This window comes from Capra hircus, chromosome 8, assembly GCF_001704415.2.
Source record: "Capra hircus breed San Clemente chromosome 8, ASM170441v1, whole genome shotgun sequence".
NCBI classification, from domain to species: Eukaryota; Metazoa; Chordata; class Mammalia; order Artiodactyla; family Bovidae; genus Capra; species Capra hircus.
The window spans coordinates 63,036,955-63,054,015 of record NC_030815.1 but is presented as its reverse complement, the minus strand read 5'-3'; the positions used below and the strand labels follow the sequence as shown (position 1 = coordinate 63,054,015).

The window sequence follows — 17,061 nt, the reverse complement described above, 5'->3', positions numbered from 1 at the left end:
TATATTCCAACTTAAATGGAATGATAGTTAGAAAATCACCATTTTGCAGCCACCAAAGTAATATGACTCAAAATAGGAATCATGAATGGAAGCTGCAACCACTGAGTTAATGTTTGTGGGGGAACAGGATACTCACACAATCTCAAAAGTATCTCCCACAGATTATTTATTAATTACAAGAGGGAAATAGGTACCTCTGAAGTGGAGAGATCTGGTAGACATCATCTTAACCAAATGATCACAAACATCACCAATAATGGGACAAGGTGTCATAAAGTGACCCTGATGTGAAACACCGAGTAGATGAGAACATCATTTACCTAGGATTCCTGCCAAGAATGTATAACTAGAATTTGGTCATGAAAGCACATTCAGACAAACCCAAATGGAAGGACATTCTACAGAATAACCTGGAATCTTCAGAAATGCCAATGACATGAAAGACTGACGTGGACTGAGGTCTCTTTTATATTGAAGTATAGTTTATTTACGGTGCTGTGCCAGTCTCTGCTGTACAGTGAAGTGACTCAGTTGTATGCATACTTTTTAAATGTTCTTTCCCATTATGGTTTATCCTAGGAGATTGGAATATAATTCTCTGCTATACAACAGGACCTTGCTGTTTATCCATTCTAAATTTAATAGTTTGCATCTCCCAGCCCCAAACTCCCTGTCCATCCCTCTCCCCCTTACCCTTCTCCTTGGCAACCGTAAGTCTGGTCTCCATGTCTGTGTGTCTGTTTTGTAGATACATTCATTTGTGCCATATTTTAGATCCCACATGTAAATGATATCATACGGTATTTGTCTTTCTCTTTCTGCCTCATTTCACCAAGAATGATAATTTCTAGTTGCATCCATGTTGCTGCATTATTTCCTTCTTTTTTATGAGTAGTATTCCACTGTATATATGTATCTTCTTTATCCAATTATCCATATTCCACTGTATCTATTTATCTTCTTTATCCAATCATCCATCATTGGACATTTAGGTTGTTTCCATGTCTTGGCTATTGTAAATAGTGCTGCTGTGAATATGAGTGCATGTATCTTTTTGAATGCTCAGGAGTGGGACTGTTGGATCATACAGTAATGCTATTCTTAATTTTCTGAGGGACCACCATACCATTTTCCATAGTGGATGCACCAATTCACATTCCCAGTGTAGGAGGGTTCCCATTTCTCTGCACTCTCCCCAGCATTTGTTATTTGTAGACTTTTTAATGATGGTCATACTGATCAGTATAAGGTGGTACCGCACTGTAGTTCTGATTTGCATTTCTCTAATAATCAGTGATGTTGAGCATCTTTTCATGTGCCTGTTGGCCATCTATATGTCTTCTTTGGAGAAATGTCTATTAAGGTCTTCTACCAATTTTTTGATTCGGTTTGGAGGTTTTTCGTTGTTTTTGAATCATATGTATGAACTGTTTATATATTTTGGATATTAAGCCCTTGTTGGTAGCCTCATTTGCAGATATTTTTGCCCATTCCACAGACTGTTCTGGGGTTTTTGTTGTTGCTTCTTTGGGTATTGGCCTGCACCACAGGGCATGCAGGATCTTGACCAAGGATCAAACCTGTGCATCCTGCAGTGAAGTGCAGAGTCTTAACCACTGGATCTCCACAGAATTTCCTGGCTTTTTTTTTTTAATAGCTTCTTTGGCTGTGCAAAAGATTTTAAGCTTAACTAGGTCTTATTTATTTTTGTTTTCATTTCTGCTGCCTAGAGAGACTAAGAAAACATTAATATGATTTATGTCAGAGAATGATTTGCCTATGCTCACTTCGAGTTTTATGGTGTCATATCTTACGTTTAAGTCTTGAGCCATTTTGGTTTTTTTGTGTGCATGGTGTGAGGGTGTGTTCTAACTTGATTGTTTTACATACAGCTAACCTTCCCAGCACCACTGCTGAATAGACTGTCTTTTCCTATATTTTTGCCTCCTTTGTCAAAGATTAATGGATTGTAGTTGTATGTGGGTTTATTTTTAGGCTTCCTGAGGTCTTGAGATTGAAGGAGAAAGGGCTGGTTCCAAGGCTGACTACAGACACAATAAGTAAATGTAACACATGGTCCTTGACTGGGTCCTAAAAGGACATTACTGGACCAATCAGCAAAATTAAAAAATAGGTAGTATACTAGATAATACACTGTATCAATATTGCATTTCCTGAATTTGGTAGGTATCTGTGGTTATATAAGAGAATCTTTTTGTTCTTAGGAAATACATGCTATTTAGGGATGAAGAAGGGCCATGATGTCTGAAACTTAACTCTCAAATGGCTCACTAAAAATATATGTACGGTTTATATTTTTTCATTCTCTGGTTGTATTTTTCTCCTCTTACCACCATCTGGCTGATTCTCTCCTGGAGTTTCTCAGTTCACTTTGCTCAGAGAAGGACGCTTGGGTTGAATCCTCTCTACCACCCCTCTGAGGCAGAGCACTGTGCACTAGGAAAGTGCGTAGGTCTCTGACGAGCCTCTGGACTGGCTGCCTGAGTTCAGGGGTCTACCCCTTGTAAAATCAGCTATGGCCCAGAGTGCGTCATGTGGTACATAACATGGCTGCTACCACTGCTTCCTCCATGGAGGTGGTGGCAAGAGGATCTCCTTCAAGGGGTTTGGCAGGCCCCATGCTTGGTCTAGCCACCAGACACTATATTTCCAACTACCCAAATTAATTCCAGAGAAACCTGAAGCCTCCCGCCCTGACTCTGTGCCTCATTCTTGCTTTCACTCTTTTAACACGTTATGGATGGATGCCAGCTCTGGGCCAGGTCTTATGCTATGTACTAAGGGCTCAGAAGTGACCCAGTCCCTACTCTCTTCGCTCTGATTCAAGTCAGAAAGGCATAAAAAACTCAGACAACTGAAGTTTAGAGCTAATCACAACCAACAAACAGAAAGCAGTCAATGCTGGTTGAGGGCTGAGCCCCATGGAACACAAGAGATGGGGTTCAAAAGGCCTCCTGGATGCTAGTACTGGGTGTAGCTCATGGGATGGAAATGGGCTATGCAACAGGGACCTACCTGTTAGGAGGGTGTCCAGTGCCATCCCTGAGTTTGTTTTCTCTTCACACAGCCGGACCCAGCAGGACGGGACATCTCCATCCGGCCTCTCCTGGAGCACTGTGAGAACACCCACATGACCATCTGGCTTGGCATCGTCTATGCCTATAAGGGGCTTCTCATGGTAGGTGCAGAGCTATAGGCATAGTAGGGGAGATGTTTCTCTGGCAGAGCTCCCTCTCCTAGGGGCCTCCGTCAACACAGAAGTAAACAGAACCCCCAGGACTAAGCACTTGCTCTCTGCCACTCTCAGTGCCCGGCACATACCATTTCAATCCCACAGCAACCATATAAGATACGTACAAATAATATCCCCACTTCACTGATGAGGACGTTGAGGCTCAGTTTGCCCAAGGTCACTGAGCTGTTAAGTGGCAGAATAACCCCCAAACCTGTGAGTGTGCCTCCCAGCTGCCACTGTCCTGCTCCTTGACAGCAGTCTGTTGACACCCAATGCATGTTCATATCCCGTGGGAGGTGGGTGGAATCATCTCCATTTGCAGACGCAGAAAGTCAGGCTCAGACATGTTCAAGGGTTTGCTGGCGGCCACCTGGTAACCTCCAAACCCAGTACTCTTTCCACTCCATTCATCTGTTATACAAAGATCACATACCAAGCCCACCTCACATGACTGTCAAATTTTAAGGTTGGGAAGGACTTGAAAGCTCAGTTCCACCTGACCGTATCCTGGGTTGACCCTTGAATCTTCTCTCCACATCCTGTGCAAAACACACCTGCCCCTAATACCTTCAGGGTCAGGGCACTGGCTACTACACCCTCAGATCCTTCCACAGCAAAATTAAGCCACCATCTGCCTCTGTGGCAGAGAGGAGGTACCCAGACACCCATCCAGGCCTGCTACACATTGCCAAAAGAACCCAGGCAGGTCTGTGGACTTGCCCAGCCTCTGCTTCCTCCCCTCTAGGATGCAGATAGCCATACCCAGCTGTAGGACTGAAGGAACCAGAATGAAGCAGGCGTTCAGCAGTGTGGCTTCCTTCCCTCTCTCAGTATCTGCTTCCTGGGCTTCTGGTTCCCATTCTGATTGGAATTAAAAATAACAACTAAATGGTCTGTGAGATAACACACCTAGAGGAGAGGAAAACAACTACGGTTGTATAAATACAAATTACAAAATAATCATTAACTTATAATGGATATACCAGCTTATGAAATGCCTTCACATCCATCCTCTCATTTCATCCGGATAGAAGCCCTGTGAGATAGTGTAGGCCCTGGGGATGATGTTAACTGGTTCATGCAGCTGTTGGATGCCCAAACTTCTTCAGTGATAAAGCCAGAGGGAAAGGAACCCTTTGTAGGCTGGCCTCCTGGAGGGGATGGACCCCAGCCGAGGCCCCTGCACCATTCAACAGCTGTGGTCAGCTCTCCCGCCCACACCAGCGTTCTGCCCAGCACCCCATCTGCACTTTCCCTGCAACCTGCCCTCCCCTCAGACAACCCTCAGAGGGGAGGCTAAACCCTCGGCCATCTCTCCTTTCTGTTCACTGTTCTAGTTGTTCGGTTGTTTCTTAGCCTGGGAGCCCTGAAACATCAGCATCCCCGTGCTCAATGAAAGCAAGTACATTGGGATGAGCGTACTTCAGAGCACATCCTACTTCAGATCACATTTGACTTCTATCCTGTTCATTTCTGTTGGAAATGTACTGGTCAGGAATAGAGCTTTAAGTGAGGGCTTCCCTGGTGGCTCAAATGGTAAAGAATCTGCCTGGCATGCAGGAGACTTGGGTTCGATCCCTGGACTGGGATGATCTCCTGGAGAAGGGAATGGCAACCCACCCCAGAATTCTTGCCTGGAGAATCCCATGGACAAAGAAGGCTGGAAGGCTACAGCCCATGGGGTCACAGAGAGTCAGACAGAACTCAGTGACTAACACTTTCACTTTTCAGAACTGCAAGTGACAGAGAACTCACAATAATAGTGGTTTAAGAATAGGTAATTTCCCTCTCAGGTAAGCAAAAAGGTGTGGAGGCTCCTAGAATCTGAGCCCTTTGGGTCTTATCTCCCTCACCTTCATCATATAGCTTCCACATCATGGTCTAAGTTGACTTTATGGTCTAAGATGACTGCTCAAGCTCCTGCCATCACATCCACTCCATCTACTAAGAAGAGGGAAGAGGAACAGCCTTCTCCTCTGAAGACACATCCCAGAGCGTATACACACCACTTCTACCTACATGGCACTGTCTTGAACCCCGTCATATGCCATACCTAGCTTCAAGGACAGCTAGGAAATGGAGTCTCACTACTGTGGGTGGCTAGGTGCCCTGGAGGATAATAGAAGTCCTAGACACATGAGTTCTGCCTGGTTTAACAGAAGAAAGACTAGCCTGAATGTCTGGAGACACAGTCCACTTTGTCACCACACTGCTCTGTGGCCTTGGGCAAGTCCCATCCTCCTTTCTGGGCCTTTCAGCTCTCTGTAAAGGGAGGGGATGTGGTTGAGACCGTGTCTGAAATTCCTTCCCACTGTGGCCTCCTGCGAATCTGTGTGTAAACCAGTGGTGGAGGTAAAAGGAGAACAGACAGTGTAACACCCCACTCTGCATTTCCTAGGCAGGACTCAACCCAGGGCCACAGGTGGGGACAGACTGGGAGATCCGGAAGACCTGGCCAGCAGCAATCCCGCTGGTCCTCACTGCAGTGGAGGCAGGAGTAACAGAAAAACCCTCAGCTCAGTAGCTTCTCAGAGCAGGAACGCGTGCCGCCACTTGCTAACAGCCATCTCCCCTCTCTGTTCACTGTTCCAGTTGTTCGGTTGTTTCTTAGCTTGGGAGACCCGAAACGTCAGCATCCCCGCGCTCAACGACAGCAAGTACATCGGGATGAGCGTCTACAACGTGGGGATCATGTGCATCATCGGGGCGGCCGTCTCCTTCCTGACCCGGGACCAGCCAAATGTGCAGTTCTGCATCGTGGCCCTGGTCATCATCTTCTGCAGCACCATCACCCTCTGCCTGGTGTTCGTGCCGAAGGTACGGGGCGGCCGCCGCCAAGCCCCGCCCTCACCACCCTGGCATCTGGCCTCTGGCCTCTGGCCTCTGGCTCCGCCACAAGGGGATTGCTATGCTTCTTCCACTTTCTGAAAGTTTTATGCACTTTAAAAAAAATAATAATGACCACAATTCACATCACAGAAAGTTTGGAAAATGCAGAAAAGCAAAACCAGACTTTTCAGAAATCTTACATAGTCCTGCTGCCCTAAAATAATCACTGTCAATATTATGGTCTGGTTTTTTTTTTACTGTTAGTATTTCTGATTAACAGTCTTTTTTTTTAATGGTTTACGCAGTGACGCTTTTTCAGATATAACTACAATTATCGTACACTTTGTAGTTTGCCTTTTTAACTTCTGCCCTTTGTACTGTCCCACAGTTTATAATCATAATTGAGGGCAGTTACTGTAATTTACTCATCCACTTGATCCTTTATTGCTGAGTATTACAGTTTCTTCCAGATTTTTATATTATAAATGAACTTTTTTTCCTACATAATACATTTTCCGACTGAACTGAACTGAACTGAATTATAACCTTAAGATGGAGTCACAGAAGTAGTACCAGTGGATCAAAAGGAGTAGCCATTTTTAATAACCACTTATATTTTTCATTCATCTGAAGGGCTGACCTGAGAGAGATTTTCCAAACATTATCCTATCCAGCAGTGGGCAGGTGAACCCAAGGCTTTGACCCCTGCACTAGGCTGATCTGTGCAGAGGGAAACCTGACCTTAAGAATAAGAGGAGCAGGAAACAGAAACAGTTGAGAAGCCACTGACCCAAGTTAGGGGGCATCTGCCTTAAAAAAGGGGGAGAGAGACCACGGGGGTCCCACAGGTCCTGCGGCCTCCTGGGCAAGGCAGTGTCAGCTCTGTTCTAGAACGCCTCTGGCATATACTCCTTCCTTTAGCTGTCAACAGTTTCCCAGGCCCCAGGTTAACACCACAGCTTCTTTGCCTGCACTCTGACTTCCCCTCCACCCTGTAGAAGATGCCAGGTGATTCTAAGCCCAGCTCTTATCGGGTCACTCTGCTTTTTCACCCTCTATAGCTCTTCACTGCATTCCTGGCTCCAGGATCGAGTCCCCAACACAGGACTGCCTTCCAGGACCATCGGATCTCTTTGTCTCTCCCAAAGAACTCTGTCCACCATACAGCTGCCCTTCTGTCAGCACCCTGAGCCCCAGGCCTCCCTGTGTTTGCCTTTGCCATTCCTTCTCCCTAGACTTCCTTTATCCTCACCATCCTTCCACAGACCCTCCAGGGATCCAAGCCCAGGCCCAGAGCAGCATGGTGAGCACTGTGGCCTGGTGAAGATCCCTTCTCCGTCCCTGCTCCTTGCCTCTGAACCACGAGGTCCTGGTGCACAGAGGCTGTGGCCATGGTTCTAACAAGCACAAGCTTGCACACTGTCTTCACAGCTGTTGCCTACAACTGTTTTTATTTTCTGTGTGGAGTAAGGCCTAAGGCAGTATGAGGCTCAGTTAGAGTGAGGCTAAGGGGCATTGGGTGGGTTCTGCAGGATGGCTGGGACTCTCATGGAATCAGGGTCAGGAGACCAGACATCTAGGAGCAAGGAAAAAACCCAAGACTTAGCAAGAGGAAGGGCCTGCCCAAGCGCACACACAAAAGGACAGAGAAAGCCTGAGCCTGGGCTCCAGACTGCCAGACTCTGTGGTTCCCAGGGTCCCATGTTGCCTCCAGCACAGGACCCCTGGAAGCAGCTGGATGGACATGGGGGAAGTATGGACCCCAGAGTCCTCTTTTCAGCCCTCCTTTGTCTTTTCAGCTCATCACTCTGAGAACAAACCCAGACGCAGCAACTCAGAACAGACGATTCCAGTTCACTCAGAATCAGAAGAAAGAAGATTCTAAAACCTCCACCTCAGTCACCAGCGTGAACCAAGCAAGCACATCCCGCCTAGAGGGCCTGCAGTCAGAAAACCATCGCCTGCGAATGAAGATCACAGAGGTACCTCCCACAGGGCTGGTCGTCAGGGCCCCATCCTCCCACTTGAGCCCTTCTGCCTTGTGCAGGAACTCTCCGGGCTGCCACTGCCCACCACATCCCCTCAGAGCATCGCCACGTCCTGATGGTGCAGCCCCATCTCCTGTCACTATGGCTGCAACAAGAACTAGGGGAACATAAACTAGACAAAATCTGACAGGAGTTTATTGCCCACCTGGCCCAGGCTATGGGGTCCAGCGATGCCCAATTCAAGACGTTCTCTGACAGGAGTTCTTAGAGATTTGTGAGCCCCCAGATTATAGCAATGAGTTGGGAAAACTCAGTTTCCTACTTGGGGCCAGGGCAGGAGCTTTCACTCAGCTGGAGCCTGTGTCTTCTAGCTGGACAAAGACTTGGAAGAGGTCACCATGCAGCTGCAGGACACACCAGAAAAGACCACCTACATTAAACAGAACCACTACCAAGAGCTCAACGACATCCTCAACCTGGGGAACTTCACCGAGAGCACAGGTAGGAGGAGGCGGGACCCTGGGTATGAGATATTTTACAGATGAAGGCCCTGAGGCTGAGAGGGGCAGTGCGGGGCAGGTCTGAAGTCCCACAAGCCAAGCTGGAGTGTCTGAAACCCATGACTTCTGAGCACAGTTCAGTGTTTGGAGTCCCACCTGGGGATCCCCCTATGCACAGTGCTTCTGTTCCTCAGGCCCCTAGGCTTCAGCTCCACGTGTCCACAGCATGGCCAGTATTCCCAGTGTTCTGATTGGGTGCACACTGTTCTTAGTGAGTAATGTACTCATACTTCTTCCAACGTTACAGTTTCAAACACACCTCATCAATGTACGGAAAGGGATATTCCATAAGATAACATGATGCTCAATCCCACCAACCACTTGAAGAACAAGAGTCCATTTTTTGCCTTCATTTAGGCAAAAGTTTTTAAAAGATCACCAGTGTTGCTAAGAGCATACAGAAATGGACATTTTCCTGCAATGTTTTGGAAGTTGGTCTGGCACTCTCTAAAGGCCCGGTGTTAAGCTCATTCACTAGCAATTCCCCTAGCAAGAGGTGCCACTTGGAAACAGTCACACATGGTCAAAGGTGTAGACACAGAAAAGACCACCTGCATTAAACAGAACCACTACCAAGATCTCAACGACATCCTCAACCTGGGGAACTTCACCGAGAGTACAGTGCTATCGTAACACTACCTGTAGGCAAGAAGAGCTGGAGTTAACTTACCTGTTTGTCATTTGGGGTGGTTTTATTGATTATGATACAGCCCAAACAAGGCACATGATACAGCTGTTAAAAAGTGAGGTGTATCTATTTGTGCAGGGCTTCCCAGGTGGCTCAGTGGTAAAGAATCCGCCTGCCAATGCAGGAGATGTGGGTTTGAACCTTGGGTCAGGAAGATCCCCTGGAAAAGGAAATGGCAACCCACTCCAGTATTCTTGCCTGGAGAACCCCATGGACAGAGGAGCCTGGCAGCCTATATAGTCCACGGTGTTGCAGAGTCGGATATGACTCAGTAACCAAACAACAAAAATCTATTTGTGCAGATATGGAATGATCTCTAAGAACAGTTCAGTGAAGACCAGAATTAAGATATACACAAATGCACACACATGTATGTATATGTGTTTGTATGAGTGCATTTTTTAAACAAGATTTGGTAGAACAAACACCAGATTGTTAACAATATCCACCTGTGTGAAAGGGACAGTATGTGAGGGCAGTGGGTGAGAAAATTAATTTCATTTCATATACTTCTCTATTCTTTGCATCTTGTCATTAGCATATAGTCATTAATTTTATATAATCAGTTTGTTTAAGTCAATGAAAAATCTTTAGTTTCTTTTTTATTATATAAGTAATGATTATTTTATTTTATAAACAATATTATAAAATTCTTATATATTGAGGGTCGATTGTTAAAAGTTTAGACTGAGATAAGTAACAAGGAAATTGGGCACTTCAAATTAGTGGAGAAAAATGAATTATTCAATACATTTCATTGGGATAAATGGGTAGCCACCTGGAAAAGAATAAAGTTAGATCCTTACCTCACAACTTACCCCCAAATAAATTCCAGATGGATAGAAGATTTAAATATAAGAAAGTGACACCATGAATGTAGCAGAAGAAACCATAGGAGAGTTTCTTTTGTAATCTCAGCAGGGGAAGGGGAATCTTTTCAGTTTGATATAAAACAGAGAATCCACAAATGAAAAGGCTGACCAGAACACTGGACAGTACTTCAGCATTAGGCAATGGGGCCATTCTAAACAGAGAAATAATCACCAACACAACACCCAGAACTGTGAACAGTGTGGTACTTCAGAGACCACAATAAGCATACTTATACCATGAGAGCTAAAACAAGAAGGCAGAGCCTTGTTCAACCTCAGCTGGGAGAGTGACTCAGATTTTTGATGCTCTGTGTGTGCTATCAAATGACAGTGAAAGCATTATGGGTATTCAACTCTGGGGTTACAAACAGATGTCAGCAGGTTCACAAATACAGAATCCGTGAATGAAGAGGACTGACTTGTGTTCACGTGGATGCAAAATGACATACATATAAGGCTGCCCCCTGCAGCAGAAAAAGAAAACACCCAAGCTCTTTTCCAAACCAAATTAATCCAGATCTCTCAGGTCAAGATCATGTTTTTATATTTCTTTAGTTCTTTCCAGGTGGTTCTGAAGTACAAAGAAGGTTGAGAGCATCATGGTTTGTGGCTACACAGTATTTCTTTGGAGGCCCCATTTGTACATATTAGTAAATAACAAATCCCTTATTACTGCACAAATTTGGGTTAGTTCCAACTTTCTGATATTGTAAAGGATGGTGATTTAAACATCTTGTATATATCGTCACACAGATTGTTAACTATTTCTTTGGGATAGTTTCTCAAAGTGGAAATTCTGAGTAAAAGAAACATACTTTTTAAAGTGTTTGATACTTATTGACAGTACCTCCCAGAAAGATGATGACCGTTTATACTCCCACCAACAGTTCACTATTATTATTCTTTTCAGTCTGTGGCAGTCTTGGAGTTCTTTTCTCTTTGTCATTACATCCCTACCACACTCAAGAAGAGAACCTTCATATTAGAACCTCTCATTACTAACTTATGTTACCTACATTGGTCAACTTGATTCCCTTTTGTCTTATAGAAAAGGAGGTCCCAGGGCACACCATCCACCTCTCCAGCATGCCGTGTCCATCCCTGGATGGGAGCTTCTAGGCTCCCTGTCTTGGGCTCAAGAGAGCAGCTCAGGGACCAGGGCTTAGAGAACTCAGGGGAGATGGGCTCTTCTGCATTCTCCCTTCTTGGGCAGTATCCTAAAAATGGATACATTGTTGATTTTTTTTAATTAATAGAATTATTGCAATATTGTTGTTCTGCATTCAGATGGGGGAAAGGCCATTTTAAAAAATCACCTCGATCAAAATCCCCAGCTACAGTGGAACACAACAGAGCCCTCTCGAACATGCAAAGATCCTATAGAAGATATAAACTCCCCAGAACAGTAAGTACCTTCTCCTTTGGAATTATTGCCAGAGTACTGCACAAGAGTTTACAATTGGCACCATGTTTTCACATGCATTACTTTATTTGAACTCTGTGGTAATTTCATGATACAGATCAAATTACAATGCTTATTTTACAGATAAGAAGACTAATACTCAAAGAAGCGAGGTGACTTGCCAAAGCTTACCAGTTGCCAAATGCAAGGGATAGGGTTTGAACTTGGGTCTGTCCAATGTCAAATCCCATGTTCTCTTCCTTTGTTGGGCTTCCCAGATGGCTCAGCAGGAGACTCTACCTGCAGTGCAGAAAACACGGGTTTAATCCCTGGGTCAGGAAGATCCCCTGGAGAAGGAAATGGCAACCCACTCCAGTATACTTGCCTGGAGAATCCCATGGACAGAGGAGCCTGGCCGGGCTACAGTTCATGGGGTCACAAAGAGTGGGACATAACTGAACCAACTGAGCAGGCACACAGCCTTTGTTACATGTAAAATGAATACATTTACTTAACACTAATTTACTGAGACCTCTATGTATCAAGCACAGAAGTGAAGAAAACAAATAAAAATCCTTCCCTTCATGGAGTTTACCTTCTATCTGGCAAGACAATAACTTAACAAAAAAGCAAACCCCTGTATGTAAATGATAGGTGCTTTGGAGAAAAATTAAGACAGTATAATTTTACACAGGGAAGTCAGAACAGCCTCAGTGAGAATGTGACGTCTAAGCAAAGCCCTGGACATCTCTGGCAGCTTTGTCCCCACTGGTAATTTTTAGTTCTTCCCAGTTTACGGCAGATTAGAAGCAGCAATTAGAAATGTCAACCCTGAAACTTGTTCCATAGGAAGTGACAACATGAGGGGAGGAGCCAGCAAAAGGAGCCCATTCACCAACTGCAGTGTCATTTGGGGCCATGTAGTCACAGAGTTAAGAGCCTCTCAACCCACTTAGCTCCAAGGCCTTGAAGCTGACAGGTCCAGTGTAATCACTGATGGTTACATGGCATTCATCAGTGATCTACCTACAGGTTCCGTGCACTAGAGTGCAAGCACCTTGAAGGTAAGCTGTAAGTCCTTCCGATGTCCCTTGGATTGAACACAGCTTCCAGCACTAAATTAATGAAAAAGCAAACAGGATCCTAGCAGACAGCAGAGCGCGTGGCTCCGACAGCAACACACAGATCCCACGCTGCTCAGGACGCTCAGGCACAACACCCTTTCCCAGGTCAGGGTCATTCTCCAGTGCCCCACTTTCCTGGACTCTTGACCACACTGATGACATTATACAAATTCAACGTGAATTTCAAAATGAGGTCTCCAACACACTAATCTCTCATGAGCACTTGGGAGACACCATTCTGGCCAGCAGCTCCTTAGGGAGCGGAGGTAGCACTGCCTCTGGCTCCATGCATCTCAGAACCCCACCAACACCCTGCCTACACACCCCTGTGAGTTGATTTACCGCCCCATAAAGCACTGTCTTTTCAACAGAAGAAGCCCCACCTTCCCCGGTTCTGGTTGTTTCTGTACCCAGAAGAGCAGGTTCTCTGTACCCTTTCCTCATCTTTATCATGGGAATAGCAGTACTTCTTTTGCCTAGTGGCTTCTGTGAAGGTCTAGGGATTTTCCCACCTGAGTGGCCTGTGGGACACAAGGAGGCCTAAGAGTTCAGGGAATGCAGCTTCCCAGATGCAGTGGAGCATTGTATAAGACGCAGCAGAGCAGGGCATCAGTGGCCCATGCATACCCCCCAAAGCAGGCTTCACAACAGCTGAGGTGACTCTGCTGCCTACTGGCCATGAGGACTAATGAGAAGGCAGGCAGAAGGGCAGGCGGTGAGCAGGGAGTCTCCTCTCCTCCTCTGTCAGCCTACTTACCCAGCCCCAGGTTTATTTTTTTGACTGCATTTCTTGGAATTTGCCAAGGGTTCTGGGGGCTCAGAGGAGGAAAGAGCTCATTTTCTGAAGGGAAGGGGGAGAGGGTAGTACAAAACAGATGACATTTAAACTGGACCTTAGAGGGAAAGCAGAGGAAGAGCTTTCTAGGCTGGGGAAACAGCATGTGCGGAGGCTTGGGAGACTGACCATAAGCAGGGTTTTAGGGGAAACTAGCCACAAGAGGGTAAAATTTTTGGTGGGAGCAGGTAGAAGTTTCACCTGGAGAACCTGGCAAGAAGCAGATCTTGGGGAGCCCTGAATGCCCCATTCCAGTGTTGGAAAGAGTACACTAGTCACCAAAGAAGCCACAGACCAGGAAGGAACCTTTTGGAATTGGCCAGCATCAGGGGCGCCAATGAGCAAGGACAGAGCAGCTGAGAAGCCTTTCAGGGATGGAACCCAAAGCCAAGTCCATTTGCAGACTTGCAAGAGTAGAGAACTGTCTGTGTTTGCAGCAAAGCCCTGTTCAAAGGGCAAAGTCTTGTTCTTAGGAAGCACTGGAAGCTCAAGAAGCCTGCCTCCTCCCTGCTTACTGTCACTGTGGTTATTGCTGGGCAGCAGTTGGCACAGGTAGGCCTGCATTAAACACCTGCCAGATAGGTAAGTGACTGGATGACAGGAAGGTCAGACCCTGGACTGAGAGAGAACTGCACTCCTAACATCAGCCTCTTGGCCAAGTGAGTCCAGGGGCCTTCCTGGTGAGCACAACCAGCCAGTGTTCACTAACACTCCTCCCTTCTTTCTCTCCCTGCCGCAGCATCCAGCGCCGGCTGTCCCTCCAGCTCCCCATCCTCCACCACGCCTACCTCCCGTCCATTGGAGGCGTGGACGCCAGCTGTGTCAGCCCCTGCGTCAGCCCCACCGCCAGCCCCCGTCACAGACACGTGCCACCCTCTTTCCGAGTTATGGTCTCGGGCCTGTGAGGGTGGGAGGCCTGGGGCCGGGGCCTCCCCCAGGACAGAACCACACAGAGCAGAAGCAGCTGCTGCAGGAGCACTGTCAGCTCTGGCTGTGGAGAAGCTGGCGCCATGGCTGGCTTTGTGGGACTGCTCAGATGGCACGCGGTACACAGGATGGGGGCACTTGGCACCTGACCTCGCGCCTTATTTGTGAAGTTTTTAATTCTTTCACAAAGAAGAGGAATGAAAATGACCTCTTCCTTCATGTCTGCAAAGGAAGAGGAGCTAGGATATTTGAAACTTTGCAAAAAAAAAAAAAAAATCCTAGACCAGGAGAAAGTCGCTAGAACTCCAGCTAGAAGTCACGGAGTGGCCCTGAGCAGCCTTGAGAAGAGGCGAAGGCTTCTGGAGAAACCGCCTCTGCCTCTCCACACACGCCACTGGCTGTGGCCCCCCAGGCCAGCCCTTCTCCCCCTGGGGAAGGAGGCAGGCAGGGCAGCCAGGCCTCCAGCGGCCAGTCCAGCCAACCCCAGCCTTCCTGGCACAGGGAGTCTTGCGGGAAGGGGGGCCGGGCACAGCTCTGCGGGCCGAGGGCTGGGGTACCGGAGTAGGCTGACTCACACATTAACACAATAACACCCATTCCGGGACCGTGGGGATTTAGGGCACGTCACTGCAGACACACTCTGCAGCATTCACCCACAGTCGGCCATGTCTTTGTGTTCCTATCAGGTGCTCCCCATAATAAGGGGAGCACCTGAGCTAATCACAGAATGTCCGTTCCCAGCAAACACGATAAAGAAAGATTGTGCACTTTAACCTCTCTCATCAGGGCCCAAGGGCTGGCTGGGGTTTTGTTTTGTTTTTTTCCACTGACTTTGTTTCTGACCAAAGTGAATCAGGGGCATCTGCTAGAGAACATCCCTGTAGTCACGGGGAGAGTGTTGTTAGCTGAGTGCTTCCCTTCCCTTCCAGAAGGTGGCCTTCATCCGGACAAGCTGGTGGGCTCTGCCCTTGTTCGGGGGGGTGGGGGGTGATCAATCAGCATACTGATTCTCATTCATAAAATCACTCTTCCCTTTTAAAGGAACCCCAAAGAGCACCGGCCTGGGAGTGAGACAGACCTGGGTTCAGGCCCTTGCTCAACTGCTAACTCCTTCCATGACCTTGGGCAGGTCTCTTGTGTCTCTCTGAGCCTGTTTCCCCTCACAAACAAACTGGGGTTGAAATAACACCCGTCCTGCCTACCTCACAGGGTCGCTCTGAGGATCAAAACTTGATCTTGTCCAGAAAAGCTTCCTACCGATCAGTGAAGCGGCCCTGACCCATGAGGTATCAGGATGACCATGACCTTCAGCCCTCAGGACAGTCAGGGCTGCGGCCCAGAGAAGCACCCAGCACAGCCCTCTGCCAGGATCCACCCAGCTGGAGAGGGGCTCCCGATGACTTTTGTGACATTCCTAGACAGGTTCATTCTCTGCTGAAGAAAGGCCTGAATGACAATGTCCAGGACGTCTGCACAACTGAGCAGTCGCTCAACTCCCTAAAGAAACCTAATGGCAGCTTCAACAGGCAGGCAATAATCTCCTCCCAGACCACTGAAGTCAGGAATACAGCGCTGTCACCACCAGGCTTTGACGAAAGGGCCCATGGGAATCTCAACCATCGCCAACATTTCAAAACACCCTATTTCACGTAGCATAGCATTCCCCTCCCCTCCCCCAAAGAGAGGTTATGGAGGAACGTAGCTTTTAGGGGGAAAAAAAATGTTAACACATCACAGGTCAAGTTGAAGTCGCTGTCTGTTTAGGCACTAAAAATTGGTGTTGTCACTCACTGTGTATTACAGTATTTACTTGCTTTCTTGATTTCACCAAACCAGATTTAATTTAAAGGATCACATTTAATTTTTCAAGGGGAAAGAGACAATTCATTGTACATAATGTATACACACACACACACACAAACAATACCTGTAGAAATATTAATCCAGCATAGCAGGAAAAAAAAAACAAAAGTATCGGACAGTCGGAGGTGAGTGTGTGCATCTGTGACCCGTTGTGACTCCTGAGCGTGCACAGTCTTCTAGATTAACCCACACAGTACATTCTCTGTCTTAATGATACTGTAGGTTCACCTGATTTTTTTTCAATTTCCCCACAAATAACAAGACCCACAGAAGTGACTCTAGCTATTAAACGGTTCTGTTCTTTTATATGCAGCAAACACACCATACATTTCCTAAGAGGCTTCAGCCTGAAGGTGTTTTCCAATGAACGTTAGTGCACAAATGCTTTAAATTAGACTGGAACTGCCAGAATCAAATGTAAATGAGGAGTTTCTCGTACCCCTATTGCATGGTATCAATTTTTAATAAATTGTTGCAAATTTGTTTTTATGAATAAAAGGAAAAAAACTGTCTTTAATGCCTACTCTTCCCCAAATGCAGGTCAGATCAGGCCATATCCTTCTGCTCAGAAACCCGGGGGGTAACTCTCGGCGAGTCTGTCCAGCATGTCCCTTCCTTCAGACGCTGCCTCTGCAGACAGGAGCAGAGCAGTCCTACTGCCTTCTGGTGATAGGTCCTGGGGAGGGAACCTGACCTCAGCTGGGCCAGTAAGTCTCT

General features: G+C 46.8%; 1 protein-coding gene across 2 annotated transcripts in view; it reads left to right on the top strand.

Moving 5' to 3' along the window:
* Positions 1-16,837, top strand: part of GABBR2 (gamma-aminobutyric acid type B receptor subunit 2) — a 372,146-nt gene extending 355,309 nt beyond the window's left edge. The window contains exons 14-19 of one of the 2 annotated variants that reach the window (XM_005683953.3): positions 3,089-3,199; positions 5,849-6,073; positions 7,885-8,067; positions 8,445-8,574; positions 11,481-11,598; positions 14,294-16,837. In XM_005683953.3, coding sequence (XP_005684010.3) covers positions 3,089-3,199; positions 5,849-6,073; positions 7,885-8,067; positions 8,445-8,574; positions 11,481-11,598; positions 14,294-14,459 — 933 coding nt within the window. In that variant the 3' untranslated portion in view covers positions 14,460-16,837. Of the gene's footprint in view, positions 1-3,088; positions 3,200-5,848; positions 6,074-7,884; positions 8,068-8,444; positions 8,575-11,480; positions 11,599-11,739; positions 11,872-14,293 lie in introns of those variants that run through there. The other variant, XM_018052222.1, reaches the window with a different exon arrangement.